Here is a 24,863-nt window from a genome sequence, read left to right as displayed (position 1 = left end):
CAGATTAATGTGCCTAAACTTGGTACTTGTCAATATCTAGAGTGGTCTGAATAATCATCAAAGGACTCCAAAGCAACTTTAGATGAGCCAATACAACTTTAGATAATTCTTCAATCACTTCCCCATTCCAGCAATGAACAAATCCACCATCTAAATGAAAAGAGAAAAAAAAGTGCCATGGAATGACTAAAAGCTCTCACTTGCATTCATAATTCATTACTAATTCAGAGCAAGGAAAACCTTCCTTAACGTGGGATTTCAAACATAAACCCAACAACATAAACAACAAATAATACTTCATCCCTGTCTGTAAAAGCTATCAGCTCTGAGCCACCAATGCAACATGCATAAAGAAAGACAAGTGCCCATCCTAGCTCCTAACTCCAAATCTTCCTACATCCATTGATCTTTCACAAGATTTCCTCTTGCCGTTCTTCCGTGACCTCCCTCTGGTCCACAAAACATTCAAACACCCATTTCTGCAGGACTGATTAGGGACTAAGGCAGAACCTGCTCCAGACACAGAGCACTGCACTGACCTGACAAGACCCAGACCTGCCACCTTCAGCACCCAAATTCAGCATCCCAAGGGCTGCAGTCTCTCTTGGGGTGCTGCCACCAACCTGTGGTAGCTTCTCATGCTCTCCTTGCAGACTTTGTACTTTGGGGCTCACCCATGTCAGTAGAAAGACCACCACTGCTACAGCCACAGACAGGCTATTTCACAATAAATGAAATAAATATTCTCCCTCCAGAAGCTACACTGGCCAAATCCTTCCATCCTCCAAAAAAGGAAACACACCTTCTACTGCTGAGAGCAGAAAGCCAGGCCTTGGGAACAGAGGGAAACCTGTCTCTCTGGGTTTGATCTCCAGGGAGAGGCAGGCTGCAGAGCTGCTCACACAGCTGAGAGAGAGTGAAAACCAGCCCTGGGGAAAACACTCAGCCAAGAGAATAATCAACCAGAGGAGCAGAATCTCTTCAAACAACCAAACTTGTGTCAGCATGACTGAACCAGTCCTGCCCAGCACACCAGCAGAGAGGCACAAGGAGCCAAGAGCACAGAAGGCATCAAGAGCAGCAGGGTTCTCTCCAAGGTGCATATTAAAAGTCATGTTAACCAGCAGATTAATAAAATGCTTAGCAGATTTAGGTCAGGCTTAAGTCTCTGTGCAGTTTTATCATCTCAGTTAGAAGTGTTTCTATCTATGCACTGTTTTATTGTACACGGACACACATTCTGGAGAGCCAGGATAAAGACCTCTACATGCACTTCCCATACAGAAAAGAGGACAAATAACACACAAATACAGTCTAGTATTCATTATAGCAACTTTTTTTCTCAGAAATAATCTTTTTTATAACAATCCAGGTTTATCTCCACTAGTAATCAATCCTAACAGTGCAGTTCCACAGACAAAAATATGTAATTTCCCTGAGTTTTCTTTCATGCAACTGCACCTTCAGCACTACTTCTTTACTGACTTTTTTTCCTCCTCAAGGTGCCACATAAATGACCAGCAACATGAATTAACTTCCAAAGCAGCTGGGTGCTCAGTTTGAATCAGAAATCTGCATCTAAGTACCATGATCCCCAGGAATGCCAAACATTGATTAGGGCTGTTTGGAAATGCATTACAAACAGGGGCTGCTTTTCCAATCCCCTTGGACAGGCTGGACTCTGACATCTAAAGCACCACCAAAACTTACAAGGAGAGTAAAGAATAAAAATAGGAGTGGGAAAAGGAGGCATCTCACCTTTTTCATTATAGAATATGGAGATGATTTTATGCCTGGGTTTCCTCTCTTCTGGGACAGAGGGCAGGGGTTTAAAGCTGTTGTTGGTTGGTAACTGGTCTTTGCCCCCTGCACTGAAGATAGTGCTGCTCATGCGGACAGGAGGGGCAGGGGGCTTGTCTTCCAGCTCTCCGTTGTCAGACATGGCTCTCAATAGCTAGGGGAAGCCCTGGAAGAGAAAAAAAAATGGGATTTGAACACAGGAAAAGAGCATGGAGTACATGAATGTACCATTCCTTCTGCTGGCACAGGGGAAGGAGGCGTGAATTCAACTCTGAGGAACGCAGACACTGCCGCCTCCACCAAAGGAAGCAAATCCCTTCCTCATTCCCACTTCTGGGCCACCCATTCATTTGTGCCAGCAGCAGCATTTGTGGGATGGAGCCACAAACATTTCCAGTGATAAAAGTAACCCAGACCAAATGAACAACTCCAAATCTGGTTCTGTTCACACAAAGTACAGCATCCTTTGGGGGTAGCTCTAGTCCAAAAAGCTTCATGCTCTAGTACCAAACAGCTTTGAAAAAGCCTTCCCTTCTTGTCATTTATCAGACAAAGGAACAGATTATGTTTGTAAGTCATAATTCAGGTCACTATCCACATTAAGTGGCACTCAAAACATCTCTACCCAAGTCACACAGCCTACATTAAAAAGCTCAGCACTGAGATCCACAGGACCCACTTCTGAATGAGGCTTGCTTTGCTTCCCCACTCGGTGCCAAACTTCTTCCACGTGCAGAAAATAACACATAGTATCACCACAATCCCCTGAATCCTCAACAAAAACATGAGTGAGAACACGGACAAACAGCTGCTGGAGCTGCAACCACAGCACAATAAAACATCTACGTGACACATTCCCCATTCAGAAAGATCTCTGCTAACACTTCCTCCCTCCTTGGAGTATTTCAGGGATTTTTGTTCTGATTACCAGGAAACAGGCAGCCTGTGTGCTACAGAGTAAAGAGCACAAAGAAAGATGTACAGAAAATACTTCTCAATGATAGGTAACAAACAGTAACAAATGTACCCTCAGTTCCTCTGTTCCCTCAAATGACAAGCTACCTCTTTGGGACAGGAGCCAACACATCTTTGTGTTGACTTCCTTCTCTCACAACAGTTGGAGAGGGAAATGGGAATTTCATTGGGAAATGAATGGCCTCCTGGTGCCCACCAGCTTCCCCATCACATCTCAAGGCATGACTCACATGATCAGTGCCATTCACGAGAGCCACAGCAAGGCAGTGCCATCCCCTGTCAGTTACTGTGCTCCAAACAGCACAACACCTGCATCCTGCCCAGCAGCACAGCTAAAACAACGTGGGCTGTCATTCCCTGCCATTTCACAGGCTGGCTGAATGCTGCCAAACCCCAACAGAGACACACAAGTCAGGCCAGCAGCCTGGACTGGAGCAGCACTCTGGTTTATGTTGTGAAGCTCAAGGAGATTAACGATAATTATTCCCATAAATGACCATGAAAGAATGTAATTTCTGTAATATATCATCAGAGGCACAAGCAGCACAAGTTCTGGCAGAACAGCAGAAACTGGACATGTGCTGGTTGCTCCACGGCTTGGAGGGCAGCAGGAAGAGCACTCCAAGCTGTGCAGCACCCACCTGCACAGCCCTGCCTTGGAGCCTTCTCTGCTGATGGATTATAAACAGACCTGCCACCTGAACGTGGCTGCAGGGATGCACCTGTGAACCAGGCACAGCTGGCCTGCAAGCAAAGCTGAGTTAATAGAAGAAATAACAATTAATGATTTTCAAGTGTATCCACAGCAAAGAAGAAGACAAGGCTGTCAGCATGGAAACAGATTAGAAAAAATACATGAAAAATTTTGTAAGCTAGACTACGTGCCTAAGTAGATGTGTACAGGTGTCTTATTAAATTTCTGTCAAACTTTTGCCAACTATATTGATGCAAATTGCTTTATACCAATAAATATAATAAGTTATTGTGATGTAGTTAATGACTTAAGATCACACTTTATTTATTAAGAGTATATAAGCTAAAGAACACACAGAATAAAAAACCTTTTTCTTCTTAAACCCTGACCACGTGTGTGTGGCACATCCAACCTAACAGTAACACCACCACTCTTCCAAATCAACTTACTGATTGCTATTTCAGGTGTTGCAAGCTATCGGCAAGATTTTCTTGTTTTCCACCATAATATGGGGTACAAAAATTAAGTATCCTGCAATCCAACAGCAGGCCTGAGCAGCCAACCCACAGGGATTTTAATTGCAAATGCTTCCCTTACAAGACACTGCAGCAAGGACATGCCACCCATTTGAGATGTATAAATCAATTAAGATATTTCCTTTATTAACATATAATAGAGCCACCAAATCAAACTGATATATCCATATATATGTATATATTCCTATACATATATATGCATATGTGTATTTTTATATATTCATATATGTATTTTATATATTTATATATATATATGAATATATATATTTGTATATATAGATATATATTCAAGTTGAGTTTGGAGTGATGGTAATACAGGGAACCATAATCTATGTCCCTTCTGTGAATCAAAACTCAGAAAAAAGGTGGATATAAGATCATTAGGTATCCAAATGGGGACAGGTAAAACAAAAAATGTCTTCTTTGCAGCAAATGCAATCAGACAGCCAAATAAACCATAGCAGATAAATAAGTGCATCACATAACTTGTATGCCCAAATGGTATACTGGGCAAAGAAAACAACATCAAGAGTGGCCTTTTGTATTTTTCTAAAGCAAACCCTATTATTTCCCTAATCTGAGCAGTGTTTCTGAGGTGTCTGATAAGGGCAAGAGCAGGATGTAAGGATAACTCACCTGCACCTGAAACTGGACAAGAACAGACTTGGCACTCCAAACCCACAGCAGTTCCCCACACACTCCCTTAGAGAGGCCAGTCACTAAATTAACAACACTGCCATGTGATATTCAGACTACAAATTTAAAAAAACAAAAAAGAAACACGCCCAAAAAATCAACCAACTGCACTTCTGCTGTTGTAATTTTAAAATCAAATTCTCACTCTAGTAAAAATCTTCATTTTCAGTGACAAGCAGCTCATCACATACTCAGTCTTGAGCAAAAACAAATTATTCCTTAGTATCTTGTGTGCTCAAGAGAAATAACAAGTTGGAAGGAAGGATATGGAAATCCAAATTTATTACAGGAGGAAATCAGCGCTCCAAGGAACTGGTGTAGAGCATGTGAGCAGAACCCTGAGAGCTGCAGCTCTGATCAGCTGCTGACTGTCCAAGTGCTCACAGAGATCCTTGACCTTGCCCAAAGTACAGCCCAGGAGCTCAGGGAAAGCAGAAAAACAACCTGTGGGGCTGGTAGAGCAAACTGCAGTGACACAAAGAGCTCAGGCATCAGCTTCCCACCTCAAGGACTGCCTCCAGCACCAAAACCCTTCCAGCTCACTAAATCTGTGGTCTAGGAAAACCTCAGCTGCAAGGAACAATTTAAACTGTGATTTATTTAACAAGACATGGTAGAATTTCTGAGTGGCCATTTCAAAGATCATTAATAAAATAAAGTGCTGAATTCAAACCTAGTTTGCACAAAGGTCCATTTCAAAGCTTTCAATTCATCATTTAAATAAATTACAACAGATCCACTCAGGCCAAGAACATCATGAAGCACAGTTCTGATTCTTCAGTCATCATGGGAAGTGAAAAATCAATCATTTTGTCCAGGTTCAAATCCAAAGAGCCCTCTTTCTTCTGCACTCAGCTGAAGAGGAGAGCAGTTCCCATCTCCTTTATCCTTATCCTGCCTTTATCATGCAAGGAAAGTTTCCACAGTGTCAGGAAGCTCTTGGAAATGGCTACAGAGGTTTGGCATTATAGACAATGACTGGAGCAGGGATTGAAAAATGGAAAAAAAAATAAAAGAAGAGTGTAAATACCCCCAAAGCTCTGTTTCTGCTGTCTCAGCCTCCAAAGAGGAGAAGGAGCCTGTTCAGAGCAGCAGCCAGACAGAATCACTCCTGCACCATCACCCACTGCCTGCCCTGCTGATCTGCAGGGAATTGCAAAGACATGGGGAATTTTTTTCCAGTGCCTGCCAGGAATCTGTAACCCAGCAAAGGGGATGTCAGGCTCATATTTCTCTGACACAATCAGACAACACAAGTAATGATGGGTTTTTTAGCTTGGCTGAAAGACATTTACTCAAATAGTTAACCTGAATTTGAGCAGCCCTACAAAAATATGCTAAAGGTAATACAAGGAAGAGGGATTCACTTTCATCTTTGCCAGTGCAGGAAATGCCAGTAATAATAATGTATTCAAGCACATCAGCAGCTCCCCCACAACCACCACTCACACTACATTTAGTACAAGAACTAGAAAGCAATGGATTGAACCACAGAGACAAGCTGAGAAGCTGCAAATAACACTTAACTACAGCCTTCAGACAGGTTCAGTCCCACCACAGGACACAACTGCAGCCCAAAATGACAGACAAAAAAAGCTAAAAGCTTTTCTCCCCACAGTTCTGCTGCTTAACCCACAAACACAGTCACAGGTGCCAGTGCCCTGTGTGTCACAGGTGACCACAGGGCTCTGATTCTCAGTCCTCATCCCCAGTATAGGACACTCCTTCCTCCTTTGGACAAAAGTTTCTTGCCCTGCACTGGGGCAGTGAAAATGAAGTGCTCTCTCCATCCTACACAGCCAAAGAACAAATGTGCTCTTCTGCAGAGGCAGCAGAGAGGGTCCAGAAGGGTCTGGGTGTCCTGAATACCTCACCACCAACACTTGGAGAAGTTGGAGAAGCTCCTCACAACTGCAACTCCTCTCTCCCATCAGATCATTGAGTCCAACAGTTAACTCAGCACCATCAACCTCCCCACCTTTGCCCAGAGAGGCTGAGGCAAGACAAGCACAGGGAGCTCCTCGTGTGGCTGAACCCACCTCTGGTCCCCTCCCAGCCCCTGCAGGGACCTGCCCACCACGTTCACATGCTCCAAGTTTCATTTTTACAATCTACATCCTGCTGCTCGCTGTCTTTCCTCTTTTGGGGATGGAAAGGGCCCCAAAACCCAAGGTCAAGGACAGGTCACAGGAGAGAGACAGCCACTCCTGTCCCTGGTGGGAAAACACCCAGAGAAACGTAACCCTGCCAGTGAGTAAAAGCCGAAGTGAGGCTTGGGCAGTGCTCTCACAAAGCTGACAAACACACACTGCTGCAGCATGTCATGAATGCTTTGGCTTTGACTTGCCCTTTTTTGTTGTTTGTCCCCCCCAGTTCCCGTTGTGTGAGCATAAAGCTGGCTGCTTCCTGAAGGACTTCCTAAGCACAGCTCTGGTGCCAGCCCAGCTCCCTCGTGATGGGGATGGAGCCTGACACGCACTCCCATCCCAGCTGAAGCTCTGGGCTGCCCTTCAGCCCCCCTGACTCTGGAAAAAAACAAACATTTTTCTTCTCCAACTTGGCTTGCAGACAAGGAAAGGAAATAAAAGGAAAATTGAATAAAAGGATGAAAGGAAATAAAACAAAATAGAAATCAATCATTCTGCTATTAGTGCACACTCACATTTTCCCTGGAGCAGTTGTATTTGAGCAGATTCAGTTTTAAATCTGGATTACAGTGCACTCACATGAGCTTTACAAAGCCCTGAGCAGGGGTAGGAAGATGGCACCATGTGCCAAACCAAACAGCTGGTGTAGGAAGTTCTCACACCACAATGACCTGAATTTGTCTTCTTACAATGTTCAAATTAATGTATTTGAGCAGTCTAGGCTGCACCTGTATTTCACTGCCTGGGATGCAATGCAGAACTACACCAGGCTACTGCTTGGAAAAAGAAACCAAAACAAAACAGATCCACATTAGAGCTGCGTGATAACATGTCCCTAAATTCCTGCTGCTGGCACACAGTACTGTGCTTTACACTGCCACTGATCTCTGAGCAGAATCAGTGAAATACATCAAATAAATCTGTCACAGGAGCCTCAGAGAGCTGCAAACCGAACTCAGCTCTTCACTGCAGGTAAATATTACTCAGCTCATTCACTATCGGCAGCACAACACAGGAGGAGCAGCACAAACATCACATTTAAGTCCATTTGGCAAAAAGGAGGAGTAACAAGTTTGAGGCTAGTAAGGCATTAAGAAACAACCACTTTGCTTTTAATGTGCCCCTACAGCTGCAGGACACTTTTGGGACAACACCTGAAACACTTGGGCCATGCACACAGCTTGAAGGCAACACAGCAAAACTGCCTGTGGCTGAGATAAGGAACTGAAGAAAAGAGAACAGGCCAGAAATGAAGGAAGGGCTGCTGGTGGGTGCAGTCCCTGCAGAGGACACCAGGGTTCCACTGCAGATCTCCAGGCAGAGCCTTCACCACAGCCCCGGGGGCCTCATGGGGCCACTGGCCACACTTGTCACTGCATCAGGGACAGCCACAGCCAGAGCAGAGGAAAAGAGCAAAGGAGGTGTCCGGGAAAGAAATCTCCAGGGCACAAGGCGTCACATGAAAAGGAGCACAGAACAACACAAGAGCTGGTGTGTGATGCTCCAAGGGAAGACTGGTGTGGCAAAACAGATTTAAGGTAGTCATGTCCCACTCTGGCTTTATATCATAAAAATCCTTGCTGAAAATGCCTAGAGACTCATTCTCATCCCCCCCAGGCCTCCAGTGGTTTTGGTAGTTTGCCTAAACACAGCCTCCCCACACCACCGCCTCCTAATACCTGAAAATCACCACACTGGAAGAGAGGAGACTTGACGCTTCATTATTCTGGAAAAGAGGTGCAGTTTTAAAGTGGAGACTGGAGGGATCCTTACTTCATCAGGTATTCGATTTTCTTAGATCAAACAGATTTTGGTGTCCAAAAGCAAAATGAAAAATATCCATGGGTATTCTTCTTTTCTCCCTGCCCCCCTCCTTTTTTTTCAAAGGCTCCTGTTGAGCAATAGATTTCCTGTGATTAGCTCACTTAGTGCTGATTATAGCTCACTTCCTCCCAGGGATTAGCAGAAAGCAGCTTTCTGACAAGTTTTTATTCAGATGGTGCTACCTAGCCACAGCTTCCTGCCCCATCACTAACAGCCTCTTAGTTCAGCAGCTCAGCAGCTTGAAATTATTTCACTGCTGCAGAAAAATTCACAAAAGCAGCACATCTCAGACTGTCTTCTCCACAAAAAACAAAACAAGTCTTTTGGGATGTCTAGCTTTCCAACTTGAAGCATTTGGATCCACGAGATTTATTTAATCAGCTCCAAAAAGGAGTTTTTTGGAACAGAATGAGACTACCTTCAGAGCCTGAAAATACTTATCTCATCATTTCAACTGAGAAAACCGTGCAAAAAAAAAACCCAGCAGAGGCAGACAAAGAATTGCTTTCTTGCAGACTTGGCAAACATAATCCTAGATCTTCTGCCTGCCAAGAGAGGATTCGTGCAAAAGCATGGAGAAGAGTAACTGTGAGAGTGGCCAGGAAGAGGCAGAGGGATCATCTGTTCCACCTACGGTTATTGGAAACAGCCGCGGATGCTCAGAGCCAGCCCTCTGGAAAAGCAGGTACCCACTTCCATGGGATGTGCTGGAACCTCTCCTTCCAGCTTTAGGGGGTCTCAGAAAAGAGGATTTGGTCAATGCCAAACCACACACCCGTGAAAACCGAGTTATTTTTATTTAGTTTTCTTTATAGGGAGCGCAGAGGAACCTACGCTGACCTAAAACCCTCCGACCAAGCTCAGATTTACAACCACAAACAGGCAAGACACTCACTCTTCAAATGATGCAGCTAAGAGAACAGCTGAAAAAAAAAAACAGAAATAAAAAATATCTGAGCCAAACCAACTTATCATTAAGATTTACAAAGGGACACAGCAAGCAAATCAACTACCATGAAGTTTATAAACAGGTCAGGTCCCTCCTTGCCTCAGCAAGACACTCACTCTTCAAATGATGCAGTTAAGAGAACTGCATCATTGAGAACTGCATTCTGGGCAGAAAAAAGGCCCAGAAATAAAAAATATCTGAGCCAAACCAATTTATCTTTAAGATTTACAAAGGAACACAGTAACCAAACTAACTACCATGAAGCTTATAAACAGGTCGGGTCCCTCCTTGCCTCAGCAAGACACTCACTCTTCAAACGATGCAATTGAGAGAACAGCTGAAAAAACCCCAGAAATATAAAATATCTGAGCCAAACCAATCTGTCATTAAGATTTACAAAGAGACACAGTAACCAAACCAACTACCAATGGTATAATCTGATTATAAACTATATGAAGTTTATAATCAGATCAGGTCCCTCCTTGCCTCTTCCCTTTACTGCTACAGAGGAAACACATAATATTCCCACTCCTAACAAGGGTGCAGGAGAACCTCAGCCTGGCCTGACAAAATCCAACTGGATGACACACAGAACATACCCAGCTAAATTCTTTCCAATTTGTCTTTTTCCAACCCATTAATTTCCTTAGGATTTTTGCTGAGTCACACAAACAGAAGGAAAACACAGCACAAACAACTGTTAATTGCCAAGTGATAAAGAGATTTAGGGGAAAAAAGAAGATAAAAATCATAGTTGAGCGGAAGGAATAAAAAAAGCAGAGAGGAAATTATCTTTAGAACAGAAAAAGGAATAGCCAAAACTGTAATAAATGTGCTTATCATGAACTGAGTTACACAAGACAAATGTGTATTGAGGGGTATTTGAAAGGGTTCCTAAGCTTTCCTAAAGGAAAATATTCTTCAAACCCACTGCCGAAGTCCATTACAACCTGAAGCAATTATTGACTCCATAAAGCAGATGTGCAAAGTCTTGCACCAAAAATGAGCGACCAGACTGCAAAAATGTCATTTTTGAAATCAAAAAGGGATCTCAGTCTTTTGAGGAGGATCATGGCTGAAAAAAATAAACAGGGAAAATCTGAGTTGGCCCAGATGTGCAAGAGTCCTGGTAAAAACCAGTAAGTTATTAGCTATTAGTAATAGCAAATGAATGATGTTTGGGTCACTGAAAACTGGGGCCACCTGTGAGCAGTGATTCATCTTCACCTTGTCCCCTGAACCCTGCAGAGCACCCAACGCCCACCCGAGTCATCACTTCTGCTTCATGAAACAAATGTGGCTCTGCTGAACTGTGGTGGCATTTCACCACCAGCAAACCAGGAACCTCTTCTCTGCTTTACTGCTTCTGAAAGACCTCAAACACCACAGGTGACAGCACCAGATGGGCCTCAGAAGTGATTTCCCTGATTTCCCCTAAATGTGGCAGGAAAACTCACTTTGGAAGGCAGCTGATGAGAGCAGCACACAGACACAAGGCAGAGGGATGTGCTGATGGACACAAACACCAATCTCACCTTTCTCTGAGGCAGCCCTTGCAGGAATACAGAGATCTGAGGAGCCTGGTGGAGGAGGAATGAAACCAGAGGGATCCAAGGGATCCATTCCCAGCCTGGGCCCCAGGGCTGGGGAGCTGCCTCCTACCCACCAAATTCAGGCCACGCTCTGTTTTATCCAGCCCGCAGCCAGAGTTTTCCTTCACGGAACCATTGTGCAAAGATGCATCATGATAACACGTGCTCCAAGGTGTTTGAACCAGCCTGTTCAGCAATGAACAAGGAAATTATCTTTCTTCTGCCTGCTGAAAATCCTGAGTCAACTAAAGGCAGACGAGGCAGCCGGCGGCACATGCAAATCCACGACTCGAGTCGGGGTGTTTGTGCTTACTCATATTTCACCACCTAGCAGACACTTCTCAGTCTTTATTTTTATAGCTGAGGTTTTCTAAAGATCAAAGGAGAATAGGGAAAAGGGCAAGTATGGAAAGTTTACATGAAAATTAAAAAAGAAGGTTTGCATCTCATTGTTGAGATTCTCTCTTAATTAAAGCTGACATTTACAGGCAGGGAGGGACCACACATTCCAGAGCAAAAGTTATTTGACTAAAGGCTGCCCCACATGAGGCACCTGTAGAGTTTGGTGCATTTCTGTGTTAATAAGAGCATTCCCAGCTCTTTAAACTGGAGATTCACCACGCAACAGAGCTCTAAAAACCTCAGACTGCTGGCAAAGTGCTGAAGGGTCACCAGTAATGCCAACACAGAATGAAAGTGCTTTTTAAGCTTTTCTTTTAACCTCCAGAAATATTATTGGGCAATGGTAACACAAGGTCATGGCTTTCTCATCCAGATTAGAGGTAAGTGGAAAAAGCAGAGGTAACATGAAGTGTGTATGAGGGTGGCAGAAGCAGAAAGAATCCAAGGTTAAGGGAGCTGGTACTCCCCCATCACACTGGAAGAGCTGTCAAATGTCAGCTAAGGGAAAAAGGAGTAACAAGGGAGAAGACAAAGGGGAAAATGAAACATCTCCCTCCAGAAGAGCTCTCTTTTTCACAGGCACTCAGAATAGAGCTCTTTGTTTCTCTCTAGTGGCTGCCCAAGGCTGCTCCAACCACAGGAACCAGAGGATAGTGGGAACTTCAGCTTGGCACAGCAGTCCTGAGGCCAAACCTTGATTCTTCTTACAGGAGTGCCAACCTGCCACAAAATGCCACAGGGGGAAATCCCAAGGGACACCAGTACAGATGCCGACCAGCTAGCCACAGCCCCTGGGGAAGGTTCACCAGTTTGCTGAAACCCCTGCATGACACAAGCTCAAGGTGCTTCCTTTCTCAAACCCACACGGGACACAAATCCAGCAGAGAGAGGCCAAAGGCTTCAAGAGATCAAATGCAGGAGCTGAAAATACCAAAAGCACTTGAGCATGGCAAAACCAAACCCCTTCCAGAGATGGCTCTGGTGGACATAGCTCATTTCCAGTGTATTCAGCAGCACCACACAGAAATTAGAGACCATTCCTCCTGGGACAGCTTTATTCCATTTGTGTCACAACAGACCACACTGGCTTCTTCACACATGGAAACTTCTACAGGACTTGGGTTCCCTGCAGCATCCCACTTCTGCACCAGGAATTTCACTGCTGATAGCTGGGACAGCTGTTTGTGGAAGGGACCATAAAGCTCAGCTCATTTCATCCCCACCATGGCCAGGGACACCTTCCACTGTCCCAGGTGGCTCCAAGCTCTGTCCAGCCTGGCCTTGGGCACTTCCAGGGATCCAGGGGCAGCCACAGCTTCTCTGGGCACCCTTGGAAGAAGGAAGAACTTCTTCCCAATATTATCCCATTCAAATCTCTCCTCTTTTATCCTAAAACCACTCCTCACTGTACTGTGTAAAAAGCCTCTCCCTCCTTTTTGTAACCCCCCTTTAGAGACTGGAAGGTCTTTCCTGGAGCCTTCTCTGCTCTCCCAGCCCAGGGCAGAGAAGCTCCAGCCCTTGGAGCATCTCCACAGTCTCCTCTGGACTTACTTGAACAGGTCCACATTTCTTCTGCTGAGGACTCTGGAGCTGGATATTCCCAGTGGGATCTTCTCATTAAATGAGAATGCAACACAGGAAGGATCATCCCAATATATCTCCCTGCCAACAGCAGCTCAGGATGAAATCAGATCTTACTAAAATATTCTCAGAGCTTGGTGGTGAAACCTCACTCACATTTTTGCACTGAGTGTTTCAGGACATCTTCCTTACACTGCTGAGGTTTGAAGTTTTACAGATTTTATATAAGGACACAAGCCCTTATTTTGTTTTTTCTTGGCATGTTTAGGTCTATCATGAGAAGTGGAATACCTAGATGAGGTATACAACCAATTCTGCAGCCCAGGCAACTCCTTCCCCATTATTTCAAGACAAAATAAACAGTAAAAAAGTGCAAAGCACAACAGCCACAAATTCAAATTATCCTGAATGCTCAGACACAATTCTGAACATTAGACCTGGATTCCTCAACAGAAAAACTAAATACTGTAATCATGTTTTGCTTTAAAAAGGGGGGCAATGAGGAAGGCAGAGGTGTTCTGGAAATCACTTACAGCAGTTCACACCCCAGCACTCCTGTTGTGACACTACCAGACTTTTCCTTTTGTGCTCTTACAGATTTCCTACTTTAAAATTACTTGCACACATATAAGCAACGCATTCACTTACAGCTTAATGCAGCAAATTCCCTGAAATTTGGGATAATGTTGTTGTGTGCTTTTCAGGGAGCCAACGCACCCATCTGGACACTGGAAATAACAATTTCCACTGAAAATGCTGGCTGCCAGAATGAGTTTTTAAACTAACTTTCTGATTTTTCTTTTTTAAGTCATTCCTTGTAAAACTACATCTCTCACTCTTCTTGCCCATAAACAGGTTTTTATCTGAAGTGCCAAAGAAAACAAATCCAAACCAACTATAACTGTACACACGCTACACATCAAAATAGATTAAATAGCCAGAAAAAGCCTGAAACTATATAATAATTCAAAATATTTAAATAATTCTTATGCTGATGTAGAAATTGATTTTTGCCAAGCCTACAGGACAAGTACAGGAGTCAGTTAGTAGAGAAAAAATATGAAAAGCCCCAACATTTGTGATGACTATCCCATACACTACTTACAATTTGAAAATCAAATGTATTATAAAAATGCCCTAAACATAGATATTTAAATAAATGTACAATGCTTTAAACACCAATTGTGAGTGGTTAAACAAATTGAATTTTCAAAGTGATTTAATACATCCCACCAATATTAGTACACTGAGGGAGTTACTAACCATGGCTGTTTATATAGGATGCAGCAGCACCACAGCCACAAAAACTAATTTTACAGCTCAGGAATGAAATACTCTTTAAAAAATAAAAATACAAAATGAAAAACACAGTTATTAACTGAATAGACAGAAGGCCTGTGAAAACTACAACCAGCACCCTGGGAATCTGAAGAGCTTCCAAAGGAAGCTGTCAAGTTAAAATAATATTGAAACAGTTGACAAAACATAATATTGCACTTAGAAAGCTGCAAAAGACTTGAAAAAAATCTACTGATATTGTTGTACAAATCCTGAGTTTAACACATAAGCATAGGTAACTGTGCCTGTTCATTAAACAATGAATGGCATTCCTATAGGCAGAATTAGAAGATTTGAGTGAAATATGACAGAGCAGGAGTAAAGCTCCAGAAAATGCATTTTCATGAGGCCCAGGCATTCACACACCAAAAGAATGCAGCTCTGAGTCCTTGCTCCACCTTATTATCTTGCCCCAATAACAGCTGTGCAATTGTAAAGCAGATGAAGATATCTGTGAGAGTGAGACTGAATTAATATAAAACAGATCTCCAAGAGCAATGTCTGACGGCCACAGAACAAAACTCAGTGAGGTGACAACACTGAGGTGTCTGTCCATGATGTCCTCACACACAGACACCACCCCAATTACAAATTAGAGCAGTTTAATTTAATAGAAATAACAGAGACAGCACTAATCTGAGGGGTCTAATTCCACTGCAAGGGATGCATGATGATAATTATGGAAAAACATCAGACACCACAGCACTGCCTTCACCTCCAGCCTCACTGAGCCCTGATCACAGGAGGGTGAGGGAGGCAGCACCAATAATCCATTCCTTCAGCCAGAAGAATACAAACAGCAGCCCAAGCAAATCCTGGGCCACGTCCCAGCTCCAAAAACCCATTTAACAGAGTCCTCCCACTAAGCTGGTACCATCCCAATGACACTGCAGCCACCACATGGGGCAACTCACATCACCCAGCACAACAATTTCATGCCTTCCAAATCTTCCTCTTTTTAATTCACAATACCAGGAGCTGCCACCAGCAAGGGTGAACACAGAAACAAGGGCATAAAACAATTTTGCTGCAACAAATGAACATGGAAGGCTTACACTTTTTGTGTTTATGAAAATCCACATGCTTATATTTTTAATTTAAAAAAATTATTCTCCTCATAAATTTTATTGTAACTAGGGAAGAAGGTCATACCTTTAGAACTGGTCAGCTTTCCAAAAGTTTGTCATCTAAAGGAAAATTTTCTCAGGTCCTTTCAATTGTTAAGAAAACAGGAAGCAAATTTCAGTAAGCCATTTCAATAGAGTAAAACAAGAGATAAAGATCTCTATTAAACTTGGCAGCAAAGATAAAACCCACAGAGCATCAGTCTGAGCAGCCCCTTGCCACCAGCCTGTCCCACCGGGGAATGCCCCATCATCCACTGCCAACCAGCTGAGGCTGCCCCATCCCTCTGGAAACGTCCCAGGCCAGGTTGGACAGGGCTGGGAGCCACCTGGGACACTGGGAAGTGTCCCTGCACCTGGCAGGGGGTGGGACTGCATGGGCTGGAGGGTCCCTTCCAACCCAAACCATGCTGGGTTTCCACAGCCAGGTTTGAGAGCAGAGGCAGTGAGTGAGAAACCAAAACAAAGCACTGACGGCATCCTCATCTCATTTAGGAAATTAAAAACATGGCCAAGATAAAGGGAAATAAAGATCCCAAGTGCTGAGGATTATTGACAAGTTATTTGACAAAATAACTTTATTTGCCCAAACCTTCAGGGTTGGGCAGCAAAAGCTGCTCCACTAGTGCAGGATACATGGTCGCTTGTGTGTAGAATGAAAGTCACATCTACTTCAAATCTTGACCAAGATCCTGGAAACAAAGAATTCTCCAGTTCAGATGTGTTTAAATTTAGGAAACTGCATCTCACTCTGGTCCATGGGCTTTGGAAGTGCTGAGGAAGTGAAGTGCATCCACCATCAGTCCCTCAGCCAAGCACGAGCAGGCACAAAGGTGCTGCCAAAGATTTACAGCCAAAGATCTTCAATCCCAGAGCAAGAGAGATCTCCAAGGAGCTCTGCCCAAAGTGTTACAAGATAAAACCCAGTGCCAACCATGCGTCTGTCAAGTATCTCTTAGCAGCAATGAGGGAATGAAAAAAAAAAAGTCATTTAAATCCTGATGGTGTTAGTAAAAATTTTGTTTTGCAGGAGTAACAGTCATCACTACCACAAATTAAACCAAATTAAAAATCATTTCATCTCAGTATTTTCACTTATCCTTCATTCTTCCAGCTTATTCCCTAACCCTTCATTTAATTCTTTTAAAACACTAAAACTTTATTATATCAGATGTTCCAAGTTGCAGTCAGATTGATGTGGATGTATAGGTTGACCAGAAATCTTAACTTCTTAACTTTCCACAGCAAAACTCCATCCAGGTTTACCAAGACTGAGTACATTTCCTTGTGCTGCAAAAAGACTTTCCAGCATGCACACAACAAGCCAAGGAGAATGAGAATTATGCCTCTCAGAAGTAAAATATTTTACAATAGAATAATTATTAATGAACAAGGAAATAAAAGGCATCACAACCACACATTAAAACACAGAGCCCTGCTTGTGAAGAAACCACCCAAACCAGCTCTACTGAACTATCCTGATTTTTTTATTTTTCATTTCCAGCAGCTACCTGGGAAAATAATCTACATCTAAAAATCTCAACACCAATTCCCTCTAAAAATATATCTATAAAATATAAAATCCCTGTAAATAGGCCCAAAAGGGCTGAAAAGAAAAAGCAATGAGCCCTCAGCTAACACATACTTTGGTTACTGCAAAATCCCAAAAATCAGAAGGAGATGCTTGCCTGAACTTCCAGGCTGCAGCAGTCAAGGCTCTCTTCACCACAAAGAATTAATTCCTAAGCTTGGGCATTGGTATCAAAGAGCCTTAGCACGTTGGCATCAGATGAAAATTAACTCTTCTTGCTGCTAAAGAGCTTTGAAAATCCCCAACTTCACTCTCCTCTTTGCTTTTTCCACTGAATGGGTAAAAGCAGAAAATATTTCACACTTGGTGATAATGCCCCAGCTCTGACAAATCAAAGATTTCACATAATTTATTTTTATAGTAGTGACAGCTAGCACTTCACACATTGGAAATAAAAGGCTGTTTCAAAGCCAAAAATCACTTAACAACATTAGGGACCTATTTGCTATGCCACAGAAAACCATGGTGGTGTTTTGTGAGATCCTGCTCATTTTTGTGTGTTTGATCTGAAGCAGCATTCCCAAAAGCTCAGCAAACACCTGAAAAAGGCAGGAGGAGCAGAAATCCAGACACACTCCCAGGCTGTTACAGAGAATTCGTGTCAGATCACTCAGCAACATTCCCAAACCCAGTTTAACATCAGGAATTCCTTTTCCAGCTGTCAATTCCCTGATGTGGATCCCCACAGAGGGACTTTGGGATGGCTGGAATAACTGGGGCCAGAGGAGGGCAAAACCCAAACTGTGGCTGCTGCCACCTGCCCAGGTGGCCCCAAGTAACAAATTCATGGTCACGTATTTGTGTCTCCATTAATGCCAGCAGGTGGATTTAATGTCCTGGTAAAATCCCAAGCATTCAGCTTATTTAATACAAGTAGAAAATACCAATTTTACCTTTTAAGTAATGGTTTTGAATTTTAGAAGTTGCTCACTTTCAAACATTAAGATATTTTTATTGTATTATTTTGGTGATTTTATTTGGGTTTATTTTATTATTTTGGTTATTTTTCAGGGTAAAGCAGATAACTCACAAGCTGAAGCCCCTGCCAATGAACTTTTTCCACAGAAATCTGCCCAGCCAGGTCCTGCCTGGAGCCCAAATCCCCAGATCCCTTTAAACAGCCTTTTGCTGCAGACAGGCTTAGGGGAAAGATACTGTCAATTCTTCCAGGTTCTCACTTTACTGGAGACCTTTTCAAAAGGAAATGGGTTAAATATTCAAAGGTGACTTTAAAAATCCTCCTCCAGAAGCAGTTTTTTCTTGCTTTTGTCCAGGAGATACCTCTGCTAGCTAAAGCAGTTGTAAAATGACTGTAAATGAAAAACTAATGCAACGTAGAGTAGAAAACATCCCATTTCTAAAATAAACCCCACACTATCAGATAACTCTAATTTTACTCATTAAAGAAGCTGTGGGAAAGCTGACAGTGGGTACACACTGAGTCAAAAGTCCAGCACCTAAAACAGGAAGCAGAAAACTTTAGGGGGGGGAAAAAAAAAAGGTAGAAGTTGAACTGGAAAAAGTTTTTAGTGTATTTCCACTCCTTACTACACCTGCCAGCTGCCCTCACATGATGTTAAATCCCTCTCACAACACTGAGCACCACTTAAATCACACTCACCACTGCCCCAGTATGCTGGCTCTTTCTGTGTTAAATCAAACTACAGAAATAAAAATAATTAAACCTTTCTTATCAAAATAATTCCTTTCAAGATATAAAACAACTTTTGCTAATTAGCTGAGAGAACAGCCCCAATCTAAGGTGCAAATATCACTCAGCTTTGGGCTACACCAACACCAGTGCTGGGCTCAGATCTTTTGGGAAACAATCAATTATACAAAGCCCCCAGTACTTCCATGAGTATTAAAAATATTCTATATCCCAAGTAAAATGTATTCATACAAACAATTTTAAGCACAAATACATTATTAGAGATTGAAGTGAAGATTTTTAAAAGCATTTTCAAATTCATAAATATAAATTAGATATGTCCATCTGAGAATTTCAAAATCCACTTGCTTTGCCTGAAGGTAAAGAGCTGCCTCACCAATTTTTGGAGCATTTCAATGTACTGTAACTTTTAGAGAGCACAAGGAATTCCTATGAATTCACAGGGTATCGAATCAAAATTTATCTCAACAGAAAAACTGAAACTCAGTTTTAAATCATCTTCTTAACACTTAAATCCCTGCCTGCCAGGTGAGACATTTTCAAAGCCTGGTTAATCCCCATTTCCAGCTGAGAAAACAGAAAGAAGCTGAGAAAACATTTAGAATGATCCACTTAAAAAAACAGCAAGTCAGATAGAGAACCAGGACCAAAACCTGCATTTCCAGCTCTCAGCGGCAGACACTGCCCACTACATCAGTGAAAATACAAACACTGAAATGTGTGTTTGCCCTTTAAAGGAAACAACTTTAACAGCTTTAGGTAAAATCATGCTCCGAGTTCTCACAAACCCTGAATAGTGAAATAAGGCTTGAACTAAGCTCCATTTGCACTTCACACCTTGTGGGTCACTAGGAGATTTCTTCTCACCTGCAAGCTCTACTACCTCTTACCACCTGCATTTAAATGCAAATAAGAGCTTTCAAAAGCTTATCAAGCTCGAGACACAGAAAAGCAGAGCACGATAAGAATCCTCCAGGGAACACTGCAGAGTTTCCTTGCTAAAACGAACCAGAGCCCTGCCCAAGGGCTCCTTGTCCTTTGCCCCCAGGTGAGCACTCTGGACTCTTCTCTTCCCCACCTCCTCCTGAGAGCTGCCAGGAGATTCTGCCTCCTCCATGGAGCCTTCCTGGTCAAACTGCCCTTGCCAAGAGGCAGAACCAATCCAGCTCGGCATTAATTGGACTTTTATCTTTCCTTGGAGCCAGCCTGGCAGCTCAGCCTGGCACCCAGCTGGGTGGTTATCTCTGGGAGGGCAGGTGGCAGCCAGGGCAAGGCACCTGCACAGGTTCAGTCCCTCTCTGAGAGGACACTGTGCCCTCCAAGGCCAGGGCACAGCCTCCAGATACATTTTTTCAGAGAAAAGGAGGCTCACAGGTGCCCTCATCACTCCCTGCAGCTCCTGAAAGGTGCCTGTGCTCAGCTGGGGCTGGGCTCTTTCTCCAGCAGCACTGACACAACCAGAGGTCTCATGCTCTGCCAAGGGAAATTGAGGTTGGATATAAGGAGAGAGTTTTTTACAGAAAGGTGATAAAGTTCTGGAATGGCTGCCCAGGAAGGTGGTGGAGTCCCCATCCCTGGGTGTGTTTAACCAAGCCTGGATGTGGCCCTGGGTGCCAGGGTTGAGTTGAGCTGTTGGGGCTGGGCTGGACTTCATGGTCTTTAAGGTCTCTTCCAACCTGGTCACTCTGTGAATTCAGATTTAGGAGGGAGGTACCTGCATGGAAACTGAAAATGGAGCATGGTACAGCCTTGCTGAATCAATCCCAGCCCCAAGGAGTGCCTTTGCTTTGATCATGCTTCCGGGAAAGAGAGAGAAAGACAGAAAGAGAGAGAGAAGGAAGGAAAGAAGGAAAGAGAAAGAAAGAAAAGAAAGAGGAAGAAGGGGAATAATAAAATCAAAATATCCACCTCCACCTTACTTCTGCCTCCTCCCAGCTGGCAGCAGTGGCCAGGATGAGTGTAACCCACAGCAGGTGCCTGGCTGCTCATGTCCCCTCCTTCCCCAGCACCAGCCTCTGCTCCGTGTCCCCAGGGCCTCCTGGAACGCTCAGCTCCCTCCCAAAGGCTGTCCCGGTGTGGGAGGCAGGACTGGGAGCTGTGCTGGTGCTGTCCCTGGGCTGGGCCATGCAGAGCAGCCTCTGTGACTGGGGCTTGTTTGCAGAACAAAGAGCTGCTTCACAGGCACTCAGGAGCTGCCCGTGTTGTGAGCAAGCAGAAAACACTGGCACAAACCTCAGAGCACACAAACCTCCTCATGCACAGAACAGATAAAAGGAGGGAAAACCCAAACAAAACCAACCCAAGACAGATGTGAGAGCTCTGAAGCAGAAGAATCTTACTAATAGCACACAGACCTACATTGGGGTCCCTGTCACAAGAACAAAACCTGCAGCATCAACCAAAACCCTGAATTATGAAGTTATTTTGAAACCAAAGGTGCTTGAATAATTTCCCCCTTTTAACACAACCAGAATGTTGACCAACAGCAACCCAAGTTTTAAAACTTGGGATTTTAAAAGGGTATTAATTTAACATGTGCCCGAGATTGGAGCTGCCTTACATGGCTGGAGCATCATCCACCCACCTAGCCCAGCATCCAGCCCAGGTGCCTGCAGGAATAAACTCCCACTGTTAAAGGTCCAAGCTGTATCCCAGCACAAACCTCATCCCAGTAAATCTGCCTCTGACAAACAGCTGCCCAGCAGAGCACAAGCCTCAGATGCACTGAATCAGCTGCCTGGTGATAAAAAGTGCAAAATATACAGACAGAGCCAATATTCCACAGTTAACAGCCTGGTATTTTTGTTTTAACAGCCACCTCTGTACAAAGACCAGCCAAATTCCATATGCAACTTAGCACAGAAATTCCAAGTTACCCTCCCTCAAGCATTTCTGTTCTGCCCTCCAGAACTGCCATATCCAACCAGTGAACTTTAGAGTGAGGTTTTTCCTGCCTCTAAAATACATTACCCAGAGCATTTTGTTTAAAATGTTTTTACTGTCTCAAAGATTCTATTCAAAAGCTCGTAAAACAACAATTTTGCATTTTTGTATTTCTACTTTCCTTCTATTTTATTTCAGTCTGTACTAACCAACCAGTTCCCTGGTAACATGTGCTTTAACCAGCCTGCCCAATATCCCTGTAAATTTAATTACTATTGTCTCTGAAATGAACAAACTGAAGTAGCTCATCTCAGTTTTTTTAAGGAGATACCACCCCAGAACTCACATTATGAGGACACTCCAGCTGCAAAGCAAATCCCAGACTCTCTAGAGCAGGCATTGCTTTTTGAAGTATTAAAGACCCACCAAGAAAAAGAAAAAAAAAAAAGGCAAAACCTGAAAAGACAGAAACAATAAAAATTTCACAATATACCATGTTTGAATTGCACCTTACACTGCTATTACTGCAGGACCTCCACAACAATGTTTATATTCCATACCCAGACACTGCTGGCTGTAGGGCAGCTGGTGAGCTGGTTTATTTTGGCTACAGCAAAGCACAACCTTGCTCCTCGAAAGCAGCTGATGAACTCTCTGCTCCCAAAGCAGCCTTTGGGCACTTGCCACATGGACCAGGCTACATCCAACTTTACTCTCCTCGCTCCCCACTGCTGTTAAACTACTAAGAGTATATTTAGAACAGATAATAACAAGAAATTGTTCTCTGTGAGGGTGCTGGCACAGGTGTCCAGAGAAGCTGCGGCTGCCCCTGGATCCCTGGAAGTGTCCAAGGCCAGTTTGGATGGGGCTTGGAGGAACCTGGGCTAGTGGAAGGTGTCCCTGCCCATGGCAGGGGTGGAACTGGATGAGCTTTAACGTCCCTTCCAATACCAACCATGCTGCATTTCTGTGATTCTAACCCATCCTGCTTGGCCTTTGGGATAAACACAGAAAGCAGCCACGGAAAGCAGGCAGAAACACAGGGAGCAGCAGCAGCAGCTTTCGCAGGGACGGACAGACGCGGGGCCGCCAGCACCGGGGGCCGGCGGGCTCTGACAGCGCGGGGCCCGGAGCGCGGCTCTCCCGCTGGAACCCCGGCCGGGCCCCGACCGCGGCTCTCCGCACTGACTCCTGCCGCTGTCCCCGGGGCTCTCCGCACTGACTCCTGCCGCTGTCCCCGGGGCTCTCCGCACTGACTCCCGTCGCTGTCCCCGGGGCTCTCCGCACTGACTCCCGCCGCTGTCCCCGCCGTTCCCGGGGCTCGCCCCGCTGCCCGCAGCGCCCGGCGCGGCGCTCCCGGGGGCGGGGGGCGAGGCGGGGCCGGCGGGGCCCACAGGAAGCGGGGCCGAGCGGCGGGGCCGCGGCCGGGGCGGGCGGGGGCAGCGGGGCCGGAGCGGAGGGAGCGGAAGGACAGCGGGGGAAGCAGCGAGGGGCGATCCGCGACCCGGGCGCGCCCGCCGCAGGCCCGGCCCGGCCGGGGCCGCACAAAGGGCGGGGGGCGCGGCCGGCAGGTGTGAGCGGACTCACCGGGTGGGGCGGCGCCGCCGCCTCGGCGGACGGACGGAAGGACGGACGGAAGGAACGGGGCTGAGCGGGGCGGCGGCGGGACCGGGAGCCGGCGGGGCGGCGGCGGCGGGGCCGGAGGGGAAGCGGAACCGCCGCGCGTGGCCACAGCCCGCGGGGGCGGGGGCGGGGCGGAGCATTGCCGCGGGGGCACCGCCCGCCGCGCGCCGGAAGCTGAGTCACCGCGGGGCATGACGGGAGTTGTAGTCCGCCCCGGCTGGCCTTGGGCACTGCCAGGGATCCAGGGGCAACCACAGCTTCTCTGTTCCTGTTCCTCCTCTGTGCTCAGCTCTCCCTCCTGCCCTGAAAGGGGCTCATTTTGTATCTTCTGTGTGGATACAGCTCAGAACAAACCATCCTTCCTGCCACCAGCCTGGGGTCCTTCTCAGAGCCCACCTGGCCCAGGGTCCCACCTCTGCTGGCAGCAGCAGGACACACAGAGCTCTGTGCTGCCCCTTCCAGCTGGAAATACAGCTTCCAAGACATCCAGCAGGAACGCAGCACATATGTACCCTCAAGGCTTCTCCCCCAAAATTCCCGTGGTCCATTTAATCTTCCATGATCTCTCCAAGCTTCCACATGCCCTGGGGGCTGGATCTCAACTCCTCTGTGCACCCAAGTTTGCAGCAACATCTGATGTTCCTTGTGCAAGGAGCAGGACAGCAGGAGCTCCCCTTCCCCAGCTCTCAGGGAAAGGATCCACGCACACCCCAATCCTCCCTGCAGCTCCAGGCACATCCCAATTTCCAGCTTCCAGCCAACACCTGTGTGCTGTGTGCTCCCTCACTCTCAGAGAAGCTCTGCAGAGCCACAGAACCCCTGTCCCTGCAGATGTGCGCGTTTTCCAGGAACACCATTCCCAAGTGACCCCCACCCAATCCCCTGCAGGCACAGCCATGCTTTCACTGCTCTTCCCACGTTTGCTTTTCCTTTCTGACTCAGCCCAGCCACTGCTAATTCACCCCTGGAGAAGCCACAGCAGGTTTGTGGCTTCACCCTTCCCTGGCCTTCCTCCCCATCCCTCCTCACCTCTCTGTGCTGCCTTGGCCTCCTACACCCAATCCCTCTCAGCTCCAGCTCCATTTGCAGAATCCTGACCCCCCTCCCTCCCTTCTGTCTCCCTCCCCAAGGAGGGTTTTTTATTTTGGTTTTTGTTGTTTTGTTTTGGGGGTTTTTTTATACCCATTTCTTTGTGATTCAAAAAGCCTTAATCCCCAACGCACCTTCAATGCCCCATCCCCTTTTCTTTCCTCCTTACTCATATTAAGGATGAGTAAGGGGGATCTTTGTGTCCAACCCTCCTTGTGGTGGTCTCTTGCCAAGAACTCCTGAACATTTCATTCCTGTCTCCAAAACTGCCAGAATTTTGGCAGAGGACTTACAGCTCCTCCTCTGATCTCTGTGATCCCTCTGAAGCTGGCACTTGAATCCCCCTG

At 45.3% G+C, this 24,863-nt stretch overlaps 1 protein-coding gene across 1 annotated transcript in view; it reads right to left on the bottom strand.

The window, feature by feature from the left end:
• PAK2 (p21 (RAC1) activated kinase 2) overlaps positions 1 to 23,515 on the bottom strand; it is a 39,746-nt gene extending 16,231 nt beyond the window's left edge. The window contains exons 1-2 of the mRNA XM_058812002.1: positions 23,392 to 23,515; positions 1,759 to 1,966 (exon numbers count right to left, since the gene is read on the bottom strand). Coding sequence (XP_058667985.1) covers positions 1,759 to 1,942 — 184 coding nt within the window. The 5' untranslated portion in view covers positions 1,943 to 1,966; positions 23,392 to 23,515. The remainder of the gene's footprint in view (positions 1 to 1,758; positions 1,967 to 23,391) is intronic.
• Positions 23,516 to 24,863: the final 1,348 nt, after the last annotated feature.

The sequence above is a fragment of the Ammospiza caudacuta genome, chromosome 11, assembly GCF_027887145.1.
Source record: "Ammospiza caudacuta isolate bAmmCau1 chromosome 11, bAmmCau1.pri, whole genome shotgun sequence".
Taxonomy (NCBI): Eukaryota; Metazoa; Chordata; class Aves; order Passeriformes; family Passerellidae; genus Ammospiza; species Ammospiza caudacuta.
The sequence above is the reverse complement of the archived record's forward strand: the minus strand, read 5'-3'. Positions and strand labels throughout refer to the sequence as shown.